General features: G+C 37.1%; 1 protein-coding gene across 14 annotated transcripts in view; it reads left to right on the top strand.

Annotated features, from left to right (window-relative positions):
* Positions 1 to 18151, top strand: part of MITF (melanocyte inducing transcription factor) — a 222101-nt gene that overhangs the window by 120400 nt on the left and 83550 nt on the right. For 7 of the 14 annotated variants that reach the window (XM_081528415.1, XM_081528411.1, XM_081528407.1 and 4 more), the window contains one exon: positions 14821 to 15070. In XM_081528415.1, the coding sequence (XP_081384541.1) occupies positions 14821 to 15070 (250 nt within the window). Of the gene's footprint in view, positions 1 to 2508; positions 2632 to 14820; positions 15071 to 18151 lie in introns of those variants that run through there. The other 7 variants (XM_081528416.1, XM_081528412.1, XM_081528408.1 and 4 more) reach the window with 2 other exon arrangements.

Genomic DNA, 18151 nt, shown 5'->3' with positions numbered 1-18151 from the left:
TTCAGCTTCAAATAGTGTCCAAGGTGGGAGAGAGTCCAGCTTGGTCTTTTAAAAAAAAATCATCACTTAAAGGTTATGATATGGTAATTTCCTAACCTCTCTGTTTTCTTTGATCTTCAAATTGCTCTATTTTTTCCCCCCACTCTGTTGAATTTCCATTGGTACTGTCGGTTAGTGTGCCTCCAGAATAGACAGTTTCAACCATAATCATAATCGTAAGAGCTACTTTTTAAATTGAGAGCTTAATATGTGTCAAAGAAAGAAGTTCCACTGTGGCTGGAGGGCAGAGAGCAAGGGTACAGCTTACTTCCTTAGACTGTACAATACACATTGCATATATTCATACATTATTTCCTTCAGTTTTAACAATATCCTATGGGATAGCCGTTTATCATTTCCCCTTTCTCAGGTGAAGAAACTGGGGCATGGGGAAGTTTAGTAAATTTGCACAAGGTCACAGAATTAATAAGTGGTGGGATTTGAATCTGAATAAGTTGACACCAAAACTTGTGTTCCTGATTTGTAAGCTCTACTGTGCTAGAGGCAGGAAAAGCAAGGTGTGGAGTAGGTTAGTAAGGGGAATAGTGTAGCATCTTAGTCATCTGTTAACGCTAGAACTCAGTACAATGCCCAGTATGTAGAAAGTCCTCAATAACTTGTTACTAATGAGCACGATTATTTTCATCAGGGATCTGGTTTCCCCACCCCACCCACATTCCTTCTACGTACTGGTCTTTAGCATTACCAGTAATCTACCTGGTAGATGAATCATCCACTTCTCTCCACTCTTGTCCATTTCCCCCTCATCACCTCCCCTCACCTCCATGAAGTATCGCCACCTCTGACTAGGACTATTGCAGTAGCTAATCTTGTTGCTCCTCTGGGGGGTTCTCAATACAGCAGCCAGAGGGACCTTTCTGAAAACACAAATCTGACCCTGCTTACAACCTCTCAATGGTTTCATGTTCATCTTGGAAGAAAATCAGTGACTCTTCCCTGGTCTCCCAGGTCCTGATGGTCTGATCGTAGCCGCTGCTTCAGTCTCATAGATACCCATGATTCCCCTTGCTGTCTGACCTCCAGCCACAGTGGAGCTTCCTTCTAACTCCCCACTTCAGGATTCTTGCACATGTTTTACCACTGTTTAGAAGACTCTTCTCTCATTCCCCCCTCCACACCCATAACCCATAACTGCTACACTCCCACTCACATCGAAGCCCAGAGGTCCCTGCCTAAGGGAAGCCTTTCCAGACCCTTACATATTAAGCTTTCCCAGTTCCTTGTCACATTTATCACAAGTTACATTAAATACTTGGGTGATTATTTAAGATGTGTCCCGTTAGACTTGAAGCTCCAAGACTTTGCACAGTGCCTGGGTTGTAGTAGGTGTTCCATAAATATTTATTCAACAAAAGGAAAAATGAAAAATGAGCAAAGAATACAAAGGGCCAGGAATAGCTTGTCTGAGACTCCTGGCTGGATATTTCCCATTATTAAAGACAAACTAAAGAAAGATCACTTCATCACACGAAATTCAAGTTTGATTATGGCTTATAGAGATTGTACTCTTTCCCAGCCATTTACTTTGAAGACAGTCTTAGGCACAGAGAAGTGAAGTACCTTGCCCAGGGTACACAGCTAGTCCATATCAGATGTCTTGGTTCTGACCTTTGAATTGTGTGTAGGGAGGATCAGACATTTTCATAAATCTGCAGGACATCTTTGATGTGCTGAGTCTGTAGGAGCTGCATCAATATTTGATATTATTGATGCTGTCATGTCAGAATTAAAGTGTCTTTTGAGAGTATCTGTTACGATTGCATTGAGTTCAGAGTTTAATTGGATGACAATTTAAGAATATGCAGAGGTATGGGCTAAAGATGTCCTAAAAGATACTGCCCACAGTGAGAAGCAGCTTGTGTCTGATTTCCATCAAGACCGAGCAAGGGATAGCACTCCTTATGTTCTGGGGGTCTGAGGATAAGGAATGCTGCCCAGATCTCGAGCCTCTCAGCAGGAAAGCATGTTCAGTGATCAACCTCCAGTTCCAAAAATGCTTTTGCATGGATGCAAAGCGCTGTGTGATGAGCTGATGCCAGAGGTCTCCCCAGTTGAGACGGGACACAAGCTGTCCCACAGCCTTCCTGGATTCTGTGGCTCTTTTTGGTGTTATAAATTCACTGGGATGTAAAATTACCTCTGCCTTCATGTTCTCTAATAACACGTAGTCACTGCAAGCCCCCGCTGGTACTGGTACCGGTGCTCGAGGGGGCTAAGTGAGCATCCCAGGTGTCGCCTGGCTGCTGGCTTGGGTTTCTGGTGGTGCCTTGGTCCTCGTGAAGCCCCTGTTGCAGGGTGAGGCAGCAGTTTTTTGTCCTGCAGGTACAGTAGGTACTGGATTAAACAGGTCTGCTGTTGCAGACAGACACCGGGCACCGTTGTAGCACGAGCTGTGTTTGGATTGGAGTTTCCAGGGCCTTATCAGGAGCCACCCCTAGTGACACAGCCAGTGCCAGAACTAACTTTGACTTTCACTCTTCGCCAAGGGCTTGCAGAACACCTTAAAGGAAAAAAGATGGAGGCGCTTAGAGTTCAGATGTTCATGCCTTGTTCCTTTGAAAGCTTTTATCTGTAAGTGAAGTTTTATTCTGGAAATAATCCTGGGACCACTTGGCAGGAGTTTTGTTTTTTTTATTTTTTGTTTTTAAGGGGAGGACAGAGAAAGGGAAGGTTTTATCGGGAGTTAAAAATTCTGGGACTGTTACTGTGGGATGTGGCTTTAATCGGCTTCAGCTGTAGCTTCTGGTAGGTGACTGTGACAAGGATAACAACTAATTTGTGGGGCGGGGGCATTGAAATGCTAGTCCATTAGCTCTGCTTTCTTATTTGAAATGGAATGTTGGTCTTAAATTAATCATGCCCCAAAAATGACTGCTTGAAAAATCTGAGTGAGAACAGAGCTTGATTTATGATTACCAAGGTAGTCTGAAGCCGGGCTTTGTGATGACTGAAAAAAGAGTTTTCTTCAGGAAAATGAGTGTGCTGAGTGACATTGGTCAGAATTGTCCCCTTGCAGACACTTTGAATTTTTTTGCTTTCTCCTTTCCCCTCTACCCCACACTGTGGAGTAGTACACTTGCATTAATAAATATTTCATTTGCATTTCTCTATATTGATTTTTTTTTTTTTTTCTCTTTGAGAGGCAAAGAAAACATCCAAACATCAGAACCATCTATCTGGCATAGAATTGTAGAACAAGTTCAAAATTGGCACTTTCAAAGAAATACTAAGATGGAGAAATGCTAAATGGATCACAGCTCTCCCCTCACCCCCCCCCCCATTTCCTTCAATATTTACTTTCAATGTTAGGTGATAAGATTTGAAAACAATACTAAAAGCCATGTCCCTAAGTGAATAGGCATTCAAGCAAATCAACTTAAGCAAAAGCCACCTCTGGAGCTTAATAATTATTTACTGAACGTTCCTGGGTCATGAGAGAGGTTCTTATTAAGTCAGAAAAGCATTATGTTCAGCAGCTTGTGAAGGTGTGTTTAAAGACTGCAAGAATAATGGAAAAATACTAAAAGTAGCAGAACTATTTTTAGAATTTGATTCTTAAAAAATAAAATTTCTGTAAATGTAATTGTGGTAAAATTCCTAATGCTCAGTAGATACATCTTTAAAAGACTTTATAATTATTTAAATTGTTTTCTAATGTCTTGTTCTATTTTTGCTGTATAGTTTGCTTTTATAGATTTTTTTCATTGTATATATCATTAAAACAGTTTAATTACTCATCTCTAAAATGATAGAATATTTTATGAACAGAGTATATACATAATTATGTATTTAAAATGTCATCAGGTTAGAAATGTTACAATTATATCCTTTATAAATCAGATACTAGTTAGTTCTCTGTGGTTCATATTACACAAGAATGTCCTCCATAACTTAGTAATTTTTGAAATATTATTTTTAAGCAAATTAATGGATGTTAGAAATGGATAAAACATGCCATTTAGCTTTAGGATAGTAGTGATGTCATCCTTGAATTTATATCCAAAATAATGCTTACTTTCAACTACTTTTGCTTAATTGATTTTTTTTTCTTTTGGTTGACTAAAATATTGGCCATAGGACCATGCTTCCCTTATAAACTCTCAGAATGAAATTCTTAGCTTATACCTTTGACAAAACTTGTTCACTGAGCTGTTGCTCATTAACTTCTTCTTGCCTCTTCTTTTGGGGAGGGTACACACTGTGAATTAATTGTTTCTTTTGTATTTTCCTCTAGGAAAGCAAAGAAATATTATACCAAAATGCAACGTTGTAAGAATTTGGGTTCCTAGAAAATAACTTATCAGTTTTTAATAGTTTCAAGTTTTTAGAAAGCTCAGAGAGTTATCAATTCGGGAATTGAAGCCCAGCACAGAAGAATCCATTGCCTAACATTTACTTACTGTCTGCAGGGTGTGCTGACCACTGTTCTAAGAATCTTACTTGAATTAGCATATTCAGTTCTCATACTTGCTCTTTGACAAAAGTGCTTTTCTCCTACCTCCATTTTGTAGATGACAAAATTCAGGTTTGGGCAGGTGAAAGATCCTGGCCATGTCTTATCACTGAGAAACGATAGAGCTGGAATTTCAACAGAGGTATTCTGGGTACGTGGCTTCTGCTTTTCTCTGTTCCATTCTATGGATTTTCATTTCAGATACTGACTGAATTGATGTTTCTTCCTGTGGCCTTTTAATTGTATTTCTCCAATGCTCAGATTTCTGAATTATCCAAGCTATAACTCCTTTGTGCTTTTGAGTGGCCATGACTAATCCGGTGTCATAGTATTTGTCTATCAAATGGATTTCCTTGTATCTGATTTACTATTGATTATAAGATGACTGTTTAGGGGAGAAGAAAGCTCTACTAAATATATATGATCTATTCTGACTTGAGAAGCCTTAAAATACGGAGGAAAAGTTTGTCTTATAATTAAGCTAATACAATTGGTCTCTAGAACTGAGATTTTTGGGAAAAGATTGTTCTCTGTCACTGGATGGCTCAAGCAGTGGTTTTACTAAAGATCTTCCCAAATTAAGGGTCTAATGTTACCTGATTTTAGGAGGTGGGTTATTTGTTAGGATAGAGATACCAAATTTACTCTTTGGATAGATATTTATTTTATCTCACTATATGCTAAATATTCTTTTAGGTACTGGGGAATTTAGGTGCTGGTGAATAAAGCATATAAATCTCTGCCCTCATAGAGCTGGCTTTATCTGGTCATGAGGGGCTAGGGACGTTCCAGTTCTATCCTTAAGTCTCTGTCTCATCTTCATGGTCCAAAGTGGTTGCTAGACCTGCAGCCATTACAACTAAATTCCAGGAGACATGATGGCAAAATGAGTATCTCTTTAGGAAGAAGTTTTGAACAAACCACATGATCTTTCTGCTGAAGTCTCACTAGCAAAACTTAGGCATGAAGCCAATCTGCTCCCTGAAAAAGGTGGGAAATGTGAGTGACAGTGTACCAGCCAAAACAGGGGCAAGATAGAATGCAAAGCTAGATTGTTTGAGTTGTAGCTCTTAGGCCAAAACATTGATTTTTTTTTTTTTTTTAACAAGTAACTGATATTTTCTAAAATGCCACAAAAATGTACAATGGTTTAACAGTGCATAGCCAACTGGATTAAACAGAAATGGAGATTGAGAGTCCCTTGTAAATCAATGTATCCAGTGTCCAGGGTTATAAGGCTTCAGGGATGGTTTGATCCAGATGCTCTGTGTCATCCACATGCTGGCTTCTTCTACATTCTTCTTTCTTTCTAGGCCTCTGTTCCTTCTTTCAGTTCTCATCACTGTTTCCTCTGGTTTGCCTTTCTTTCCACGTAAGTCCAGGAAGTTCCAGATTTATATCCTACCATCTTTTCAAACCTTAGTATAAATAGAGGTCTTTTACACCAGTAGTTCTAGTCAAAGGCATTGGGCTGCCTCTTATTGGATCATTTTAGAGTACAAGCCCATTCGATGGGTATGTTGATTTATCAAACCCACATTGTGTTTCTAGGTCTGGAGTTAGTAGCACTACCATAATCTGCCTCATGAATGGAAAGTGAGGGGGCTGGTTTTTCAGGGTGGAATTAGGGTACTTTGTCAAAGAAACGAGACAGTATGGTGAGCAGGCGTAAGTAACATGTGACCACCATAAATCATTCCCACTATTTGTAAGGCTGGCTTTTAGACCATGACAAGTGCATATATTCACTGCTCCTGAGAGCATAATTGGTACTTTTGTCTTGATTTCCACACAGTTTTGCAAACGTTGCGTCTTGGTTGATATGTCCTAGACATGTAGTAATTGCTAAGTGATGGCAGTCTAAGGCTTTTGCATCTTCTTTCACCTGTTGTGATGCTATCTTGACACATGGACAGAGCATACCTGTGACTGGGGGGATTGTTCAAGTGGAGGCTTTTCAGTCTTTAAAAAGATCCTTCCAGTTACTTCACACTCATGTCTGAATTCTCTCATTAGATTGTCATGATAGTGTGGTGGTTTAGTCACTAAGTTGTGTCTGACTCTTGTGGCTCCATGGACCATAGCCCTCCAGGCTCCTCTCTGTCCATGTAATTTTCCGGGCAAGAGTACTGGAGTGAGTTGGATTTCCTTCCCCAGGGAATCTTCCCGACCTAGGGATAGAACGTGGGTCTCCTGCATTGTAGGCAGATTCTTTACCAACTATAGTTTTGGATAAAAGTTTGTTCCTTGTAAATTGCCCTAAGTGGGATATATTGTTATGCTGTATCAATTACTTATACCTTGTAAGGAGTGGATTTTTCAGAGTCTTTTAAAATATGGCATCTAGATGTGAATGAAGTTCCACAGCTGGACAGTGTAAACAGGAATTCTAAAATGTGATCTAGTGAAATGCAGCTTGATAGGAAAGATAGGAAGCTTGAGTGTGGGGCCGTCTACTTTATCTGCATTATGACCTTTTGATAGTAGGCTGCCAGAAATAATTTCTTAGAAAGGAATTGAGAGTGAAGAGTGTGGAAAGCCATGATGGCGTCTGTGGGAAACCGAGGACAGTCATGGCCTTAAAAGGAGGAAATGGCACCCTCATATCCTTGTTTGAAAATAGCTTTCGGTAACAGATACTCCTTGGTTGGAGTGTATAGAAGTAAGAAAATCTATTTGGGAGGGGTGCATATAATCAACTTTTAAAAAATCTGATGGTGAATATTGCCTGGAAGAACACTGGGCTAATATTATAGAGGTCTCAAACATTTTGGGTCACATCTCCTAAAGTAAGGTTTTTCAAGCTGGCTCTCTCAACATGTTTTATTTTACTTATAAATTTCATACATGTGTCACTGTACTGATGCTATGTTATAATATGTGTGTGTTCGTTGCTTAGTTGTGTCTGACTCTTTGCAACCCCATGGACTATAGCCCTCCAGGCTCCTCTGTCCATGGGATTCTCCAGGCAAGAATACTGGAGTGAGTAGCCTTTCCCTTCTCCAGGGGATCTTCTGACCAGGGATCGAACCTGGGCAGATTCTTTATCGTCTGGGCCACCAAGGAAGCCCAATATTATAATATACAATATGTATAAAAATAGAAAATAAAAGTGATGGGTAAATTTTATATAAATTTCAATCTTTTCCTCCTGTACTCCAGGGAATCTTTTTTTGTACCCTCTTTTGAAGAATATTGAAATATTAGGTGTCTTATTATGTTTCTTTGAAAAATACTGATGTATCTTATTATGCTTCTTTTTGATCTCATCAGTTATTGAAGTTACTCTTACTGGTGCCTGTCGAAGGTCCAGCTTAAAGAATATTAATCCTGCATAGATACAGAGAGACTACGATTTTTTCAAACTAATTAGATTCCAGGTGTTGAAATTGAGGATTTTGGATTTTTAACTTGCATATTTTTAACTTGGTGAGTCTTGCTTTTTTAGAACACTTTCCTCCTTATGCACAACAAAGAGTAAAGAACTCCAGAGGACGGGCGTGCGGTCCACTCTGGACACCAAGCTGGCCTCATGTCTAGCAGAACAGGGCCCTTGGAAGACCTTCAGATATTTGTTGAAGGAAAGAAGAGAAGAAAGACAAACTGCACTTCACAAGCCCTTTTATTTCCTCTGTGCCAGAAACCTGTAGCATTTATTGTCTGAGCTGATAGTGTTACCAGGAAAAGCTGGACGTTTGGCATGTTTTCTATTTTTTTTTCTTGACCGCTGCAACCAAGGCTGGTGATGGCTGAAGTCCACAAGATTTCCACTTTTGAAGCCAAAGTGTGAAATCTGGCACTTTCACATTTACATGAGTTATACGATCAGTTATTTTAAGTGAGATATATGTTTATCATACATATCATATATCAGATACACCATATATTTCTTATATTTATGTGTATATATATCATATAGACAAGTAGCAACATATTTTCTTATTGGTACTTGCTTCTACCATAGATGATGAAAAAGTCGTCTTTACACTTACAGAGCAATGACTTTGGAAAGAATGGAAAGGTTAAGATAATGGAAATAACTGATCCTTCAAAAACATTAAATACTAGGACTTTCCTGGTTGGTCTAGTGGCTAGGACTCTGTACTTCCGGTGCAGGGGCCCAGGTTTGATCCCTGGTCAGAGAAGTAGCTCCCACATGCCGCAACTAAAGAGCCAGTACAGCCAAATAAATAAAATAAATAAATATTACACTGTTAGATATCCAGACTGCCATTTAAAAAGATTTATCTGTTTACTGACTCTTATTTTGGTAATTTATGCGCTTGGAATTACTTTCTAAAGCCTCTTAAAAATCTCTTTTTGCTGACAGAACAGCAGTTTTGTAGATTCGGCTTGCAGGTTTTTATGTAGTTTTCCTTACGATAGAATAGTTAGGTTGTAACCATAATGATCCATTGGCAGTATCTGGACAGATTTTTTGTCTCATTGGTTTTATAGCCGATTTGGCAGGAGTGGGTGGTCCTTCCCATTTCATTCCATTCAACATGTTGGGTTCCGCATCAGAAGGACTCTTCAGAGCTCTTGTCGGAGTTATCAGAGGCCGGGAATGGAATGTGCATTTCCTCAGACGTGGAAGAAAGTGTTCTGGTCTAAGAATCAAAGATGTGGGTTCATGTTCCGGCACTCCTACCAAACAAATGGACGATCTTGGGTGTCCTAGTTTCCAAACCTGGCATTAGAATCAGCGGCATGGTTTTTGTAGACATACTGATTCCTGGGCTTTACCTAACCTGAAGTCAGAATTTCTTGGGATGGAGCCTGGGCATTTTGACTTTAGGCGGGGTCCTCAGCTGATCCTGTGGCAGTCAGCCTTCTGCATTTGGAAACCCTAGTAGCTTAACTTATCTCTGGCATAGTTTTCTTACCTGTGCATGAGGTTAGTTATCATGCCTTCCTGTGTCTTCACTGTCTATGTGAACATCAGCCACTGTGCTTTCTTGGACGTAATTACATTGTGTCCAGTGCAGGCAGATGCTAGGCTTTGAGCTCTATCAACTGAATAATTATAATGAAGATTCCTTTTTCCTGGAGAAAAATACTAGGGGTTTTACTTTATATCTTGTGAGAGAACTGCAGGGTGGATTCTCTCCACCCCTTCAAACTTTGTCAAATTCTCTGAATCAAAAAGGGATTGCCTAAACCTTAAAAAGCAGATACGCTGTGGTCCAAGCTTGCATACAGGCTTATAAAAATTCACTTTCTTGCATAAAAAAGAAGCAGCTTGTTCATGGTTTCATGTTTTCTGATGACTACTTTTTTTAACTCGGTTCCAGTTTATCCGAACTGTGTTTTGGTTATTGTGCTAAGCTTTTTACCTCTATTACAAATTTTAATCCTCCTTATGATGCCAAGAGGCAAATGTATTAAACAATCTATAAATAAAGAAAACCAAAGCTCAAAAAGATTGCCTGACTTGGCCATGGTCACAGGTTAGTGAAGTCCAGGACTGTATTCTGCCTGAGGAATTGACGAGAGGAAAGGCAGGGGAAAGTGTATCAGCTCTTTGAAGCTAAGTTGCAACTGACAACCAGATTCATGTCTTGGATGATTGTGGTATGGAGACCAAAGACTGATTCCTCAGGTCTGGTGAAAGGGTATTGGCATCACCGTGAAAGGTGAGGATTGGTCAGGCAAGTGTTGTTTAGATGGAGAGATACTGGATTTCATGAGATTTCTGATATATTTAAGTCGCTGATGAAGGCAGAGGAATTAACTCTTTGAATTTAGGAATATACCAGTGATTCACAGAGCACATGTCCATGTGTCTCTACCATCACACAGAAGGGTCAGGCTTTAACAGTTAAAAATGTAAATTCAGCCATCAAGTTAGGAACTCAGGTCACGTTTATGGCTACTTATCTAAGTGCCCATGTTCTAGCTGGTGTGTTATCACTGTAACTTAGCTGGCATTCGCTCACTCAGTCATTGTTGTACGTTTAGGAGGTGGGTTTTGGAGAGGTTCAGAGAGGTTGAGTAGCTCGTTAAAGATCAGATTGCTCAGCAGTGACTGAACTAGAAGTTGTGTCCAATTGATGGCTGTACTCCTTGAGTCACCACTGAGCAATTCCCAGTTTTCAGGGAAGTTGGCTGGCCTTAGTGATGTGAGTAAGTGCCAGCTAAGGCATTTGCCTCCCCTACAGTTGGCTTTCAAAGGATGACTTCTTGTGGTGAGATGTATACCTTCCCACCTGGAACTAGATAAGAGTCCAATAATCTAGATAATTGACTTAATTTTAAGGCATCTTAAAAAAAATTACACGACCGTGCCTTTTAAACTCATTGAGATTAGAAACCCCGTATTCCCAGCACCTGGCACAGGGGAAACCCTCAATAGCTGTTTGTTGAATAAATGACCTTTACATAATCTGATTAAAAGGAATCAGACTGATGAAATTAGGATTACCTAATGCACATTGAGGTTCATGGGCCCTGGATGAGTTTGTTCAGCTTTTAAAACTAAATACATAAAGACAACTCTTCTTATTGTTAGTAGTTAAAGCATCAGGTCCTCATTTTAAAAATAAGCTCTTGGCCACCTGTAATGTTCTCACATAAAACTTGACTTTGAGTTTAAAACTTGCTCATGTGACCTGCTAACATTTTCATGTGTAGGTGTCTTTGTTTTTGTCGATAGGGTGATAATTGCAGATTCAATTATTTCTAAGAGGAAGTGATGTTTAAAAGATCGAGGAAAGCTGAGAATCTGAGAGTCATCTTTAACATGGAAATATCCAGTAGGGTATGTGTGTAGTGAAGTGACTATTTTTCCTTTTTTTTTTGAGAAGACTTATTCAAGTATCAATTAGCTGAGCCTTGCTAGATTTTTTTTTGTGTGGGGTTTTAACTTATTTATATGGGTCTACCATATAAATATGTAATTTTTTTCCTAATAGGATATTTCAGTAAATGTTTTAAATTACACTGTTGTTGACTTTAAAGTCTGTAGCCTTAGAGGTTGATGACTAGTAATTTTAACTTAAGATGTTTCAAGAATGCTTTACTGTTAATTGAAAGGATTTTTTTCCCTCAGTATCACAGCCAATGGCTTGTCTTGAGCAGCTAATTAGTGCGATTTTTCCACAGCTGCATTTGCCAAGGCACAAAGGTTTGCTCCTGTTTTTATCAAAAGGATCAGTCTCTCTGGGAATGTTTTAACCTGACAGGCTTTGAATAGCAAGACCATCTATTTATTTATTTATTTTTAAATAGCCTTCTTTTCTGGGTTTAGGAAAGTACACTTGAGCTCTGAACACATACTCAAAAGTGGAAAAAATGCATTTTCTTTTGGTGCTCTTTTAGCAGAACCTGAGCAAGTGAATGGAGTATTTTTGAGAAATGATGGAGTATTTTTATGGTGTAGAAAAATGCATGATATAGAAGTAATAAACTGGGTATTAGGATTGTTCAGTCTTTGTATATCTGTAGGAAACTATAAAGGAAAGAGGGTCTAAGTCTTCTGGGATGCTGAAGACTTCCAAAAGAATCAGTGTGCTGGATACAAGTCAGCACTTCCCTATCCTCTTGTCAAAATGCTGTCTAGGATGGATCTAGTCTCTTCCAGCCAAACGGTGACTTTGATCACTCAAGTCACTTCATGCTTGTAAGTTAATTCATGTTCCTCATGTTTTCAAATTAGTGGCATATATCCTGCCACTGAAAAAAAATATGGTGACATTATGGTTTATAGGGGGGGAAGGTAAAGAGTAAGAAATTTACCTATAATCCCACTCCCACTTTGGCAACTCTCATCCTTTTGCTAGTCATGTGTGTATCTGTGTACATACATACATACTACTTATTCTAGATTATAATGGACATCCACTTTTGATTCTACTTTTTAATTTGTCTTAGGACATGGATTTTGCACTTTGCTGTGTGCTGAGCAATGTTTTTTAAAAAAAGTATATTATCAAATCTATATGTATCATAATTTACTTTTTTTGTTGTTGTTTGGCTGCACTATGTGGCATGGGAGATCTTGGTTCCCCATCCAGGGATCAAACTCGTGTACCCTGCATTGGGAATGCAGAATCTTAACCACTGGACCACCAGGGAAGTCCATAATTTATTATTTTTTTTAACCTGTTTTATGCTTAAATCTTTTGAATGGTTTTATTTATTTCCTCAACTTTGTTGAGGTATAATTAACAAAGTTATTTAAGGTGTACAATGTGATGATTTTTTACATGCATACATTGTGAAACACATTAATCACCTCACATGGCTACTTACATATTTTTGTGTGTGATGAGAACACTTAAGATCTGCTCTCTCAGAAATTTCAAGTGTACGATGCAGTATTATTAATTATAGTTACCATGCTGTGCTTTAGATCCTCAGAACTTACTCATCTTGTAACTAAAAGTTTGTATTCTTTAACCCACATCTCCCCTCATAATTTACATAATCATGCCCATGTTAAGGGACAGAATACTGTGCAACTTGTCAACAGCTTTGTAATGTCAGGTTTTCCACGTTTTGAATTATTTTCCTAGGAAAATTATTCATCAGTGGAATTTCTGAATCTTGATACTATTGTCGTTTTCTTAGAGGATTGTGGTATTATATTACAGCAATGGCTCAGGGTAGCATTATCTTTGTACTTTTTCTTGTAGTGAACATTTTTTAAAGTTTAATCATACCTTTCTAATAGCAGGATTTCCTAAGTTTAATATATTGTATAGTTTTAATTCACAAGCATAAATATACCATTTTTTATGGCTATATATTAATAGCATTATTTTATATGAACTTATCATAGTCTATTGAACCAGGTTTCTGTGCTGAGTAATGTGTTAAATGCTAGTATAATTTTTATTATATAGTTTTCTGGAACTCTGTGATAGTGAATTGCAAACATTTCTTTATTCTTTAGTATTTTTTTTTTAACCTGAAGAATTTGAAGATTTTTATCTTTAAGGAGTTTATAAAGCTGGTCAATAATTTAAAGGCTTTATTTTGCCTTTGTTAGAAGATAAGGATGATATTGGGATTTATATTCAAGGAAAGAAGCTTAAAGGTACAGATACTTCTCTGGGAGAATAACTTTGATGTGAATATAAATATTTCCTAAATATTACTCTTTTTTCTGTTTCCAGGTGCTAATTAAGGTTTTATATTATTTGCCCGAAAGTATTTTTTTTTAAGAAAATGATATTACTAGAAGCAATGAAAATTTCTAGATAATAGTAATTGCAACAACAAACATTTATTGAGGCAGTACTGCATAGCACTCATTGTATTAAGGGATTTGTGTGCATTATTTCATTCATTATTTTGTTTAATCCTCACGAAATTCCTAAGAGATAGGGCTTTCGAGTATAAATGATGCAAAAGACATTTAAAAAGCATCTTCCATTTTGATAAATGGGTAAGTAAGTTAAAATATTGTTGTTCCTCTTTTTCAGACATGGTAACTAAGGCAGAGAGAGATTTATTTACTTGTTGATGTCATAGAGCTAGCAAGATAAACAATAGAAATCTATATTTAGGAAAATCAAGAAGTCCTTTCTTCTTGACTTGTGACAAGTATTTAAGCTTTTTAAATGATTTTGGGTAGAATACACACCAGCACCATTAGAGGCAGGCCTCATGGGGAACTCATAGAATACGTGTTGGGTAGGACTTGCCAAGAAGAATCAGAAGAAAAGACTGTACAAAGAAAACCAGGCAAAGAAGAATGGAGTTGTCAAACTAACTTGTCTTCTGCCCCCTTTCTCGAAGACTGAGGTTGAGTTCAGTGTTAAGGTTCTGGTCCAAAGGCTTCTTTAATGATTTTCACTTCTTGTATCGTAGAAAAATTTCCCCATGAGAGAGTTCACCTTTTCTTTGAACTATTATGTGTTAGTAAACAGTTTAGATATCTTCAAGGAATTTAGATAGTGTACAGGAGTAGTTATTTGGCTAGATTCGACTATAAAAGGAAATCAGGCAAATTATTTTTAAATGTGAAACTCCGGGTACCATTAAGATGCCTTGCTTCTTGGCGCTTCATATGGCAGCACTATATTTGGTGGTGATGAGTAGTAGGCGATATAAAATGTCAAAAAAAAAATAAGCTGTTTGATAAAAATGCCTAGATGCAATCAAGCCGACTTATTTTAATTCAACTACTGATGACTTAAATCCTGTCAGCTCTTGATTTTCAATTAGGTGGAATACTACTCTGCGATCTGATTATATTTTGTACAGGCTCATTTCATAGTTTGGTGCAATTTAGGATACCCCAAAATGCAAATGAAAGGTCTCATTAGGAACTCAATATGTGTTTTTCTGTTTCCCCGCAGCAGTTCCGAGGAGCATCCTGGGGCCTCCAAGCCTCCGATAAGCTCCTCCAGTATGACATCACGCATCTTGCTACGCCAGCAACTCATGCGTGAGCAGATGCAGGAGCAGGAACGCAGGGAGCAGCAGCAGAAGCTGCAGGCGGCCCAGTTCATGCAACAGAGAGTGCCTGTGAGTCAGACTCCAGCCATAAACGTCAGCGTGCCCACCACCCTCCCCTCTGCCACCCAGGTGCCGATGGAAGTCCTTAAGGTACGTGAGTGTCACTCTTGTTGGTTGGGCCAAGCCTTCTTCTTCTTCAACATTTTCCATTTTCTAGATGTTTTATTTATCTCATCATGTTTATTTGGTTATATTGACCCATCTGAAACATATTTGTAAACGTCAGCTCCATTGATTCCTACATGGCTTTGTATTTCCAAAGAAAGATTCCAACCAACTGTAAATTTAATAGTAACCCTCACTAAATGAGGGGGAAGAGTGTTGATGTCCCATGAGAAATTTTATAGATGGTTTTTATAATGATATCTTTCCATCTTTCTTTGGGAAAGTTTCAAAATGTACAAGTTATCGGAAATGAAGCTCTTCTAATAACTTGTATATATATATATATATATATTTTTTTTTTCCCCTAAATACATTCCTTGACCATTCTTGAGTTTTCTTTTTTCTTGAGTAAATAATCTTGGCTGTAGAATCTGACTCTTTTAGAAAACCTCTTCAGATAGAAAATGGTAGAAGCTTAGCTTTAATAACCAGACTGCATAATCCTTTAACTGAAGTGAGTTGTCTGTTTTGGGTCCCTTTGATTTCTTGCTAGAGTAGAAACTGCAGGAGCTTGTTAGCATCATTCTATCCGGGACATATAGCTTCCTAATTACTAGGGAAAATTGTAACAAGTATAAGAATAGAATTCCATCTCACACATGGGTCCTGCACATCACATTGGGAGGTACTCCTTCTTTAAACATTCTGACTCTTAAATGTGACTGATGCAAGTGAAGTTAAAAGAAAAGTAAGAGGTCTTCCTTACTTCTTAATTTTTAAAATCCCATTACCTAATTGATCCATCCTGAAGAGTCCCGAGTGTTACTGTTCATTAAACAAAGTGAACTTTACCCGCCGGTGATTCATTGTTGGTCTTTGCAATCATTTCTATGCTCAGAAAGGACATCTTTCACTATTTAAAGTTTACTATGAAAGCAAATGGGTTGCTGTGTGATAATTGGGAAGCAATCTATGATCTCTACCAGGAAGAAGGAAAGAGATTCTTTAAAAACAAATTTTAAGCCAGTTGTTTTCTTATTTGCAAAGACTGTTGAAATGTAGTGATGGAGTACTGAAACTGTGTCATAGAGAAACTAATATTAAAATTCTGTTAGGATGAAAAAGATTGAAATGGTTTAGCAGAAAATTTTGCTCTAATATGACTGAAGTTCTGAATGTTGCCACACCTAATGTATATTTTATGTACCCCACCTTCCAAGTAAAGGCAAGCTTTTCTCTTGGAAGTAGATTGTACATTAAACTTTCTGTTCTGCTTGGGTGAAAATTGGCAACCAGTGGGTTTTTACAGACCTAAGGTTTATTTAAGATTTAAATTGTCTGCTGTTCACAAGAATCATAGTTTTTTTTTAGCTATATCTTAGATTATTTAAAGTTATATGAATTAAGTAATAATAAATTATAGAGAAATGTCTGTTTTATTTACTTTAGTAGTCTATTTTTTAAGCTGAAGAACAGATTTTAGAAGAGATGACACAGATTTGTGTTAGTAGTGGTTTATGTCTAAATCAAAGGTAATGTTATTATATTAAAGTATATTAGTTGAAATCTATATTCCTATTAAGACGATTATATCCGATGAAAGAGAAATTACTTAAGTATGTTGAAACATTATTTCCATTTCATTTTAAAAATGGATATCGTTTTTAAAAGTTTTTATGATTTAAAATATGTAATTGTAATATGATTAAAATTAAAATCCATACTAATTGCTTTTAATAATATAACCATTTTTCCTTGTATGTTACTATGACCTGGTAACACTGGCCCTAACTCTATTGCTCAATTTAGTTATGCTAGAAATGTGTCCAAAGTTAAAACACAAATAGATTGTTAGAACCAAGAGACTTAATCTAAATAAAAATGAACAAATGGTAAATGTATATTTCATATGGAATTAGTTTATCTCTATCTTGTGCATTTTTATACTTCAGTTATATAAAGTAGCAAAGTATGTTAAGAGGTGTAGGGCATAGCAATGTGGGTAGGTTTGGTAGCTGTTTGGACAGATTTTGTGTATATTGTCCTTATGTGGAGGACCAAGCAGAAACATGATTCCATATAAGGTGGCATTCTAAGAGATTCAAATTACATTTTAAAAGAGATTATCATATACATGATTACTTCAAATACTTAAATGCTTAGTACTTTATAAAAATAGTTTGCATATTTTTAAAAGTTTTGTGGATGGAAATACTATGAATCATTTATAACAGAAAGGTAAGTGAGAGAAAGATAGTCATTTTTTTCTTTTCTCTTTTATAGTTTTTAAATCATAAGCATATATTATGAAGTAAATGGTTAATAGAAAAGCAGTTAATTTGCTTAATCTTGACCCACAATTCTATGAATATACGTTTTCAAGGAGTAACACTGAGTGTACTAATTTATGCATGATACAGATGATATTGAATAGATTTTTTTTCCCTAATAGTATAGTCTCAGTAAATTAATCATTTAATTTTTAAAGATTTAAGTTGCTAGAACAGGACATACTGGCTTCTCAGTGGAGGTAGATGTGTGCAGTCAGACATCTAGCGTGTGCCAGAGAATCCTGGGTAAATCTCTCCCGTCTCTCACTGGTTTACAAGAGCTTGATAGAAAAATCACACACACAAACTCATGTTGCAAACATTTCTGCTGTTGGTACATTGAATGATTTTGAAAAGCTCAGTTAGTATTTTCTGGTTAATCCCCTTTCTTTTGCAGAATTATGCTTAAAATATGAAGGTTTATAAAGCATGTTTTAAATTGTTGACCGCTTCTAGTAAATTTGGGACTAGTGTTTGGAAGTCATAGGGATTGGAAATTTGCATTACTTATTTCTCATATGGTTGTCATTCAGTGTGTAAATTCATGAAACTTTGCAGGATTAGCCTCTGGTTTCTACATTGATTTAATTAATTTATGATTTTATTTCCATTATTGGTTTTTATTTTAGGTGACATGGAATGGTTAATTTTATTGTTGTATGTATTCACATATTGGGTATATCCTTTAGGTTTCTGAAGAACAGCCCTATTCAATTGGATATTGTAATTTAAGGAT

The sequence above is a fragment of the Giraffa tippelskirchi genome, chromosome 9 (genome assembly GCF_054371585.1).
Source record: "Giraffa tippelskirchi isolate mGirTip1 chromosome 9, T2T-mGirTip1v1.2.pri, whole genome shotgun sequence".
Classification (NCBI taxonomy): Eukaryota; Metazoa; Chordata; class Mammalia; order Artiodactyla; family Giraffidae; genus Giraffa; species Giraffa tippelskirchi.
Note: the sequence above shows the minus strand (reverse complement) of the source record. Positions and strands in the feature narration are given on the sequence as shown.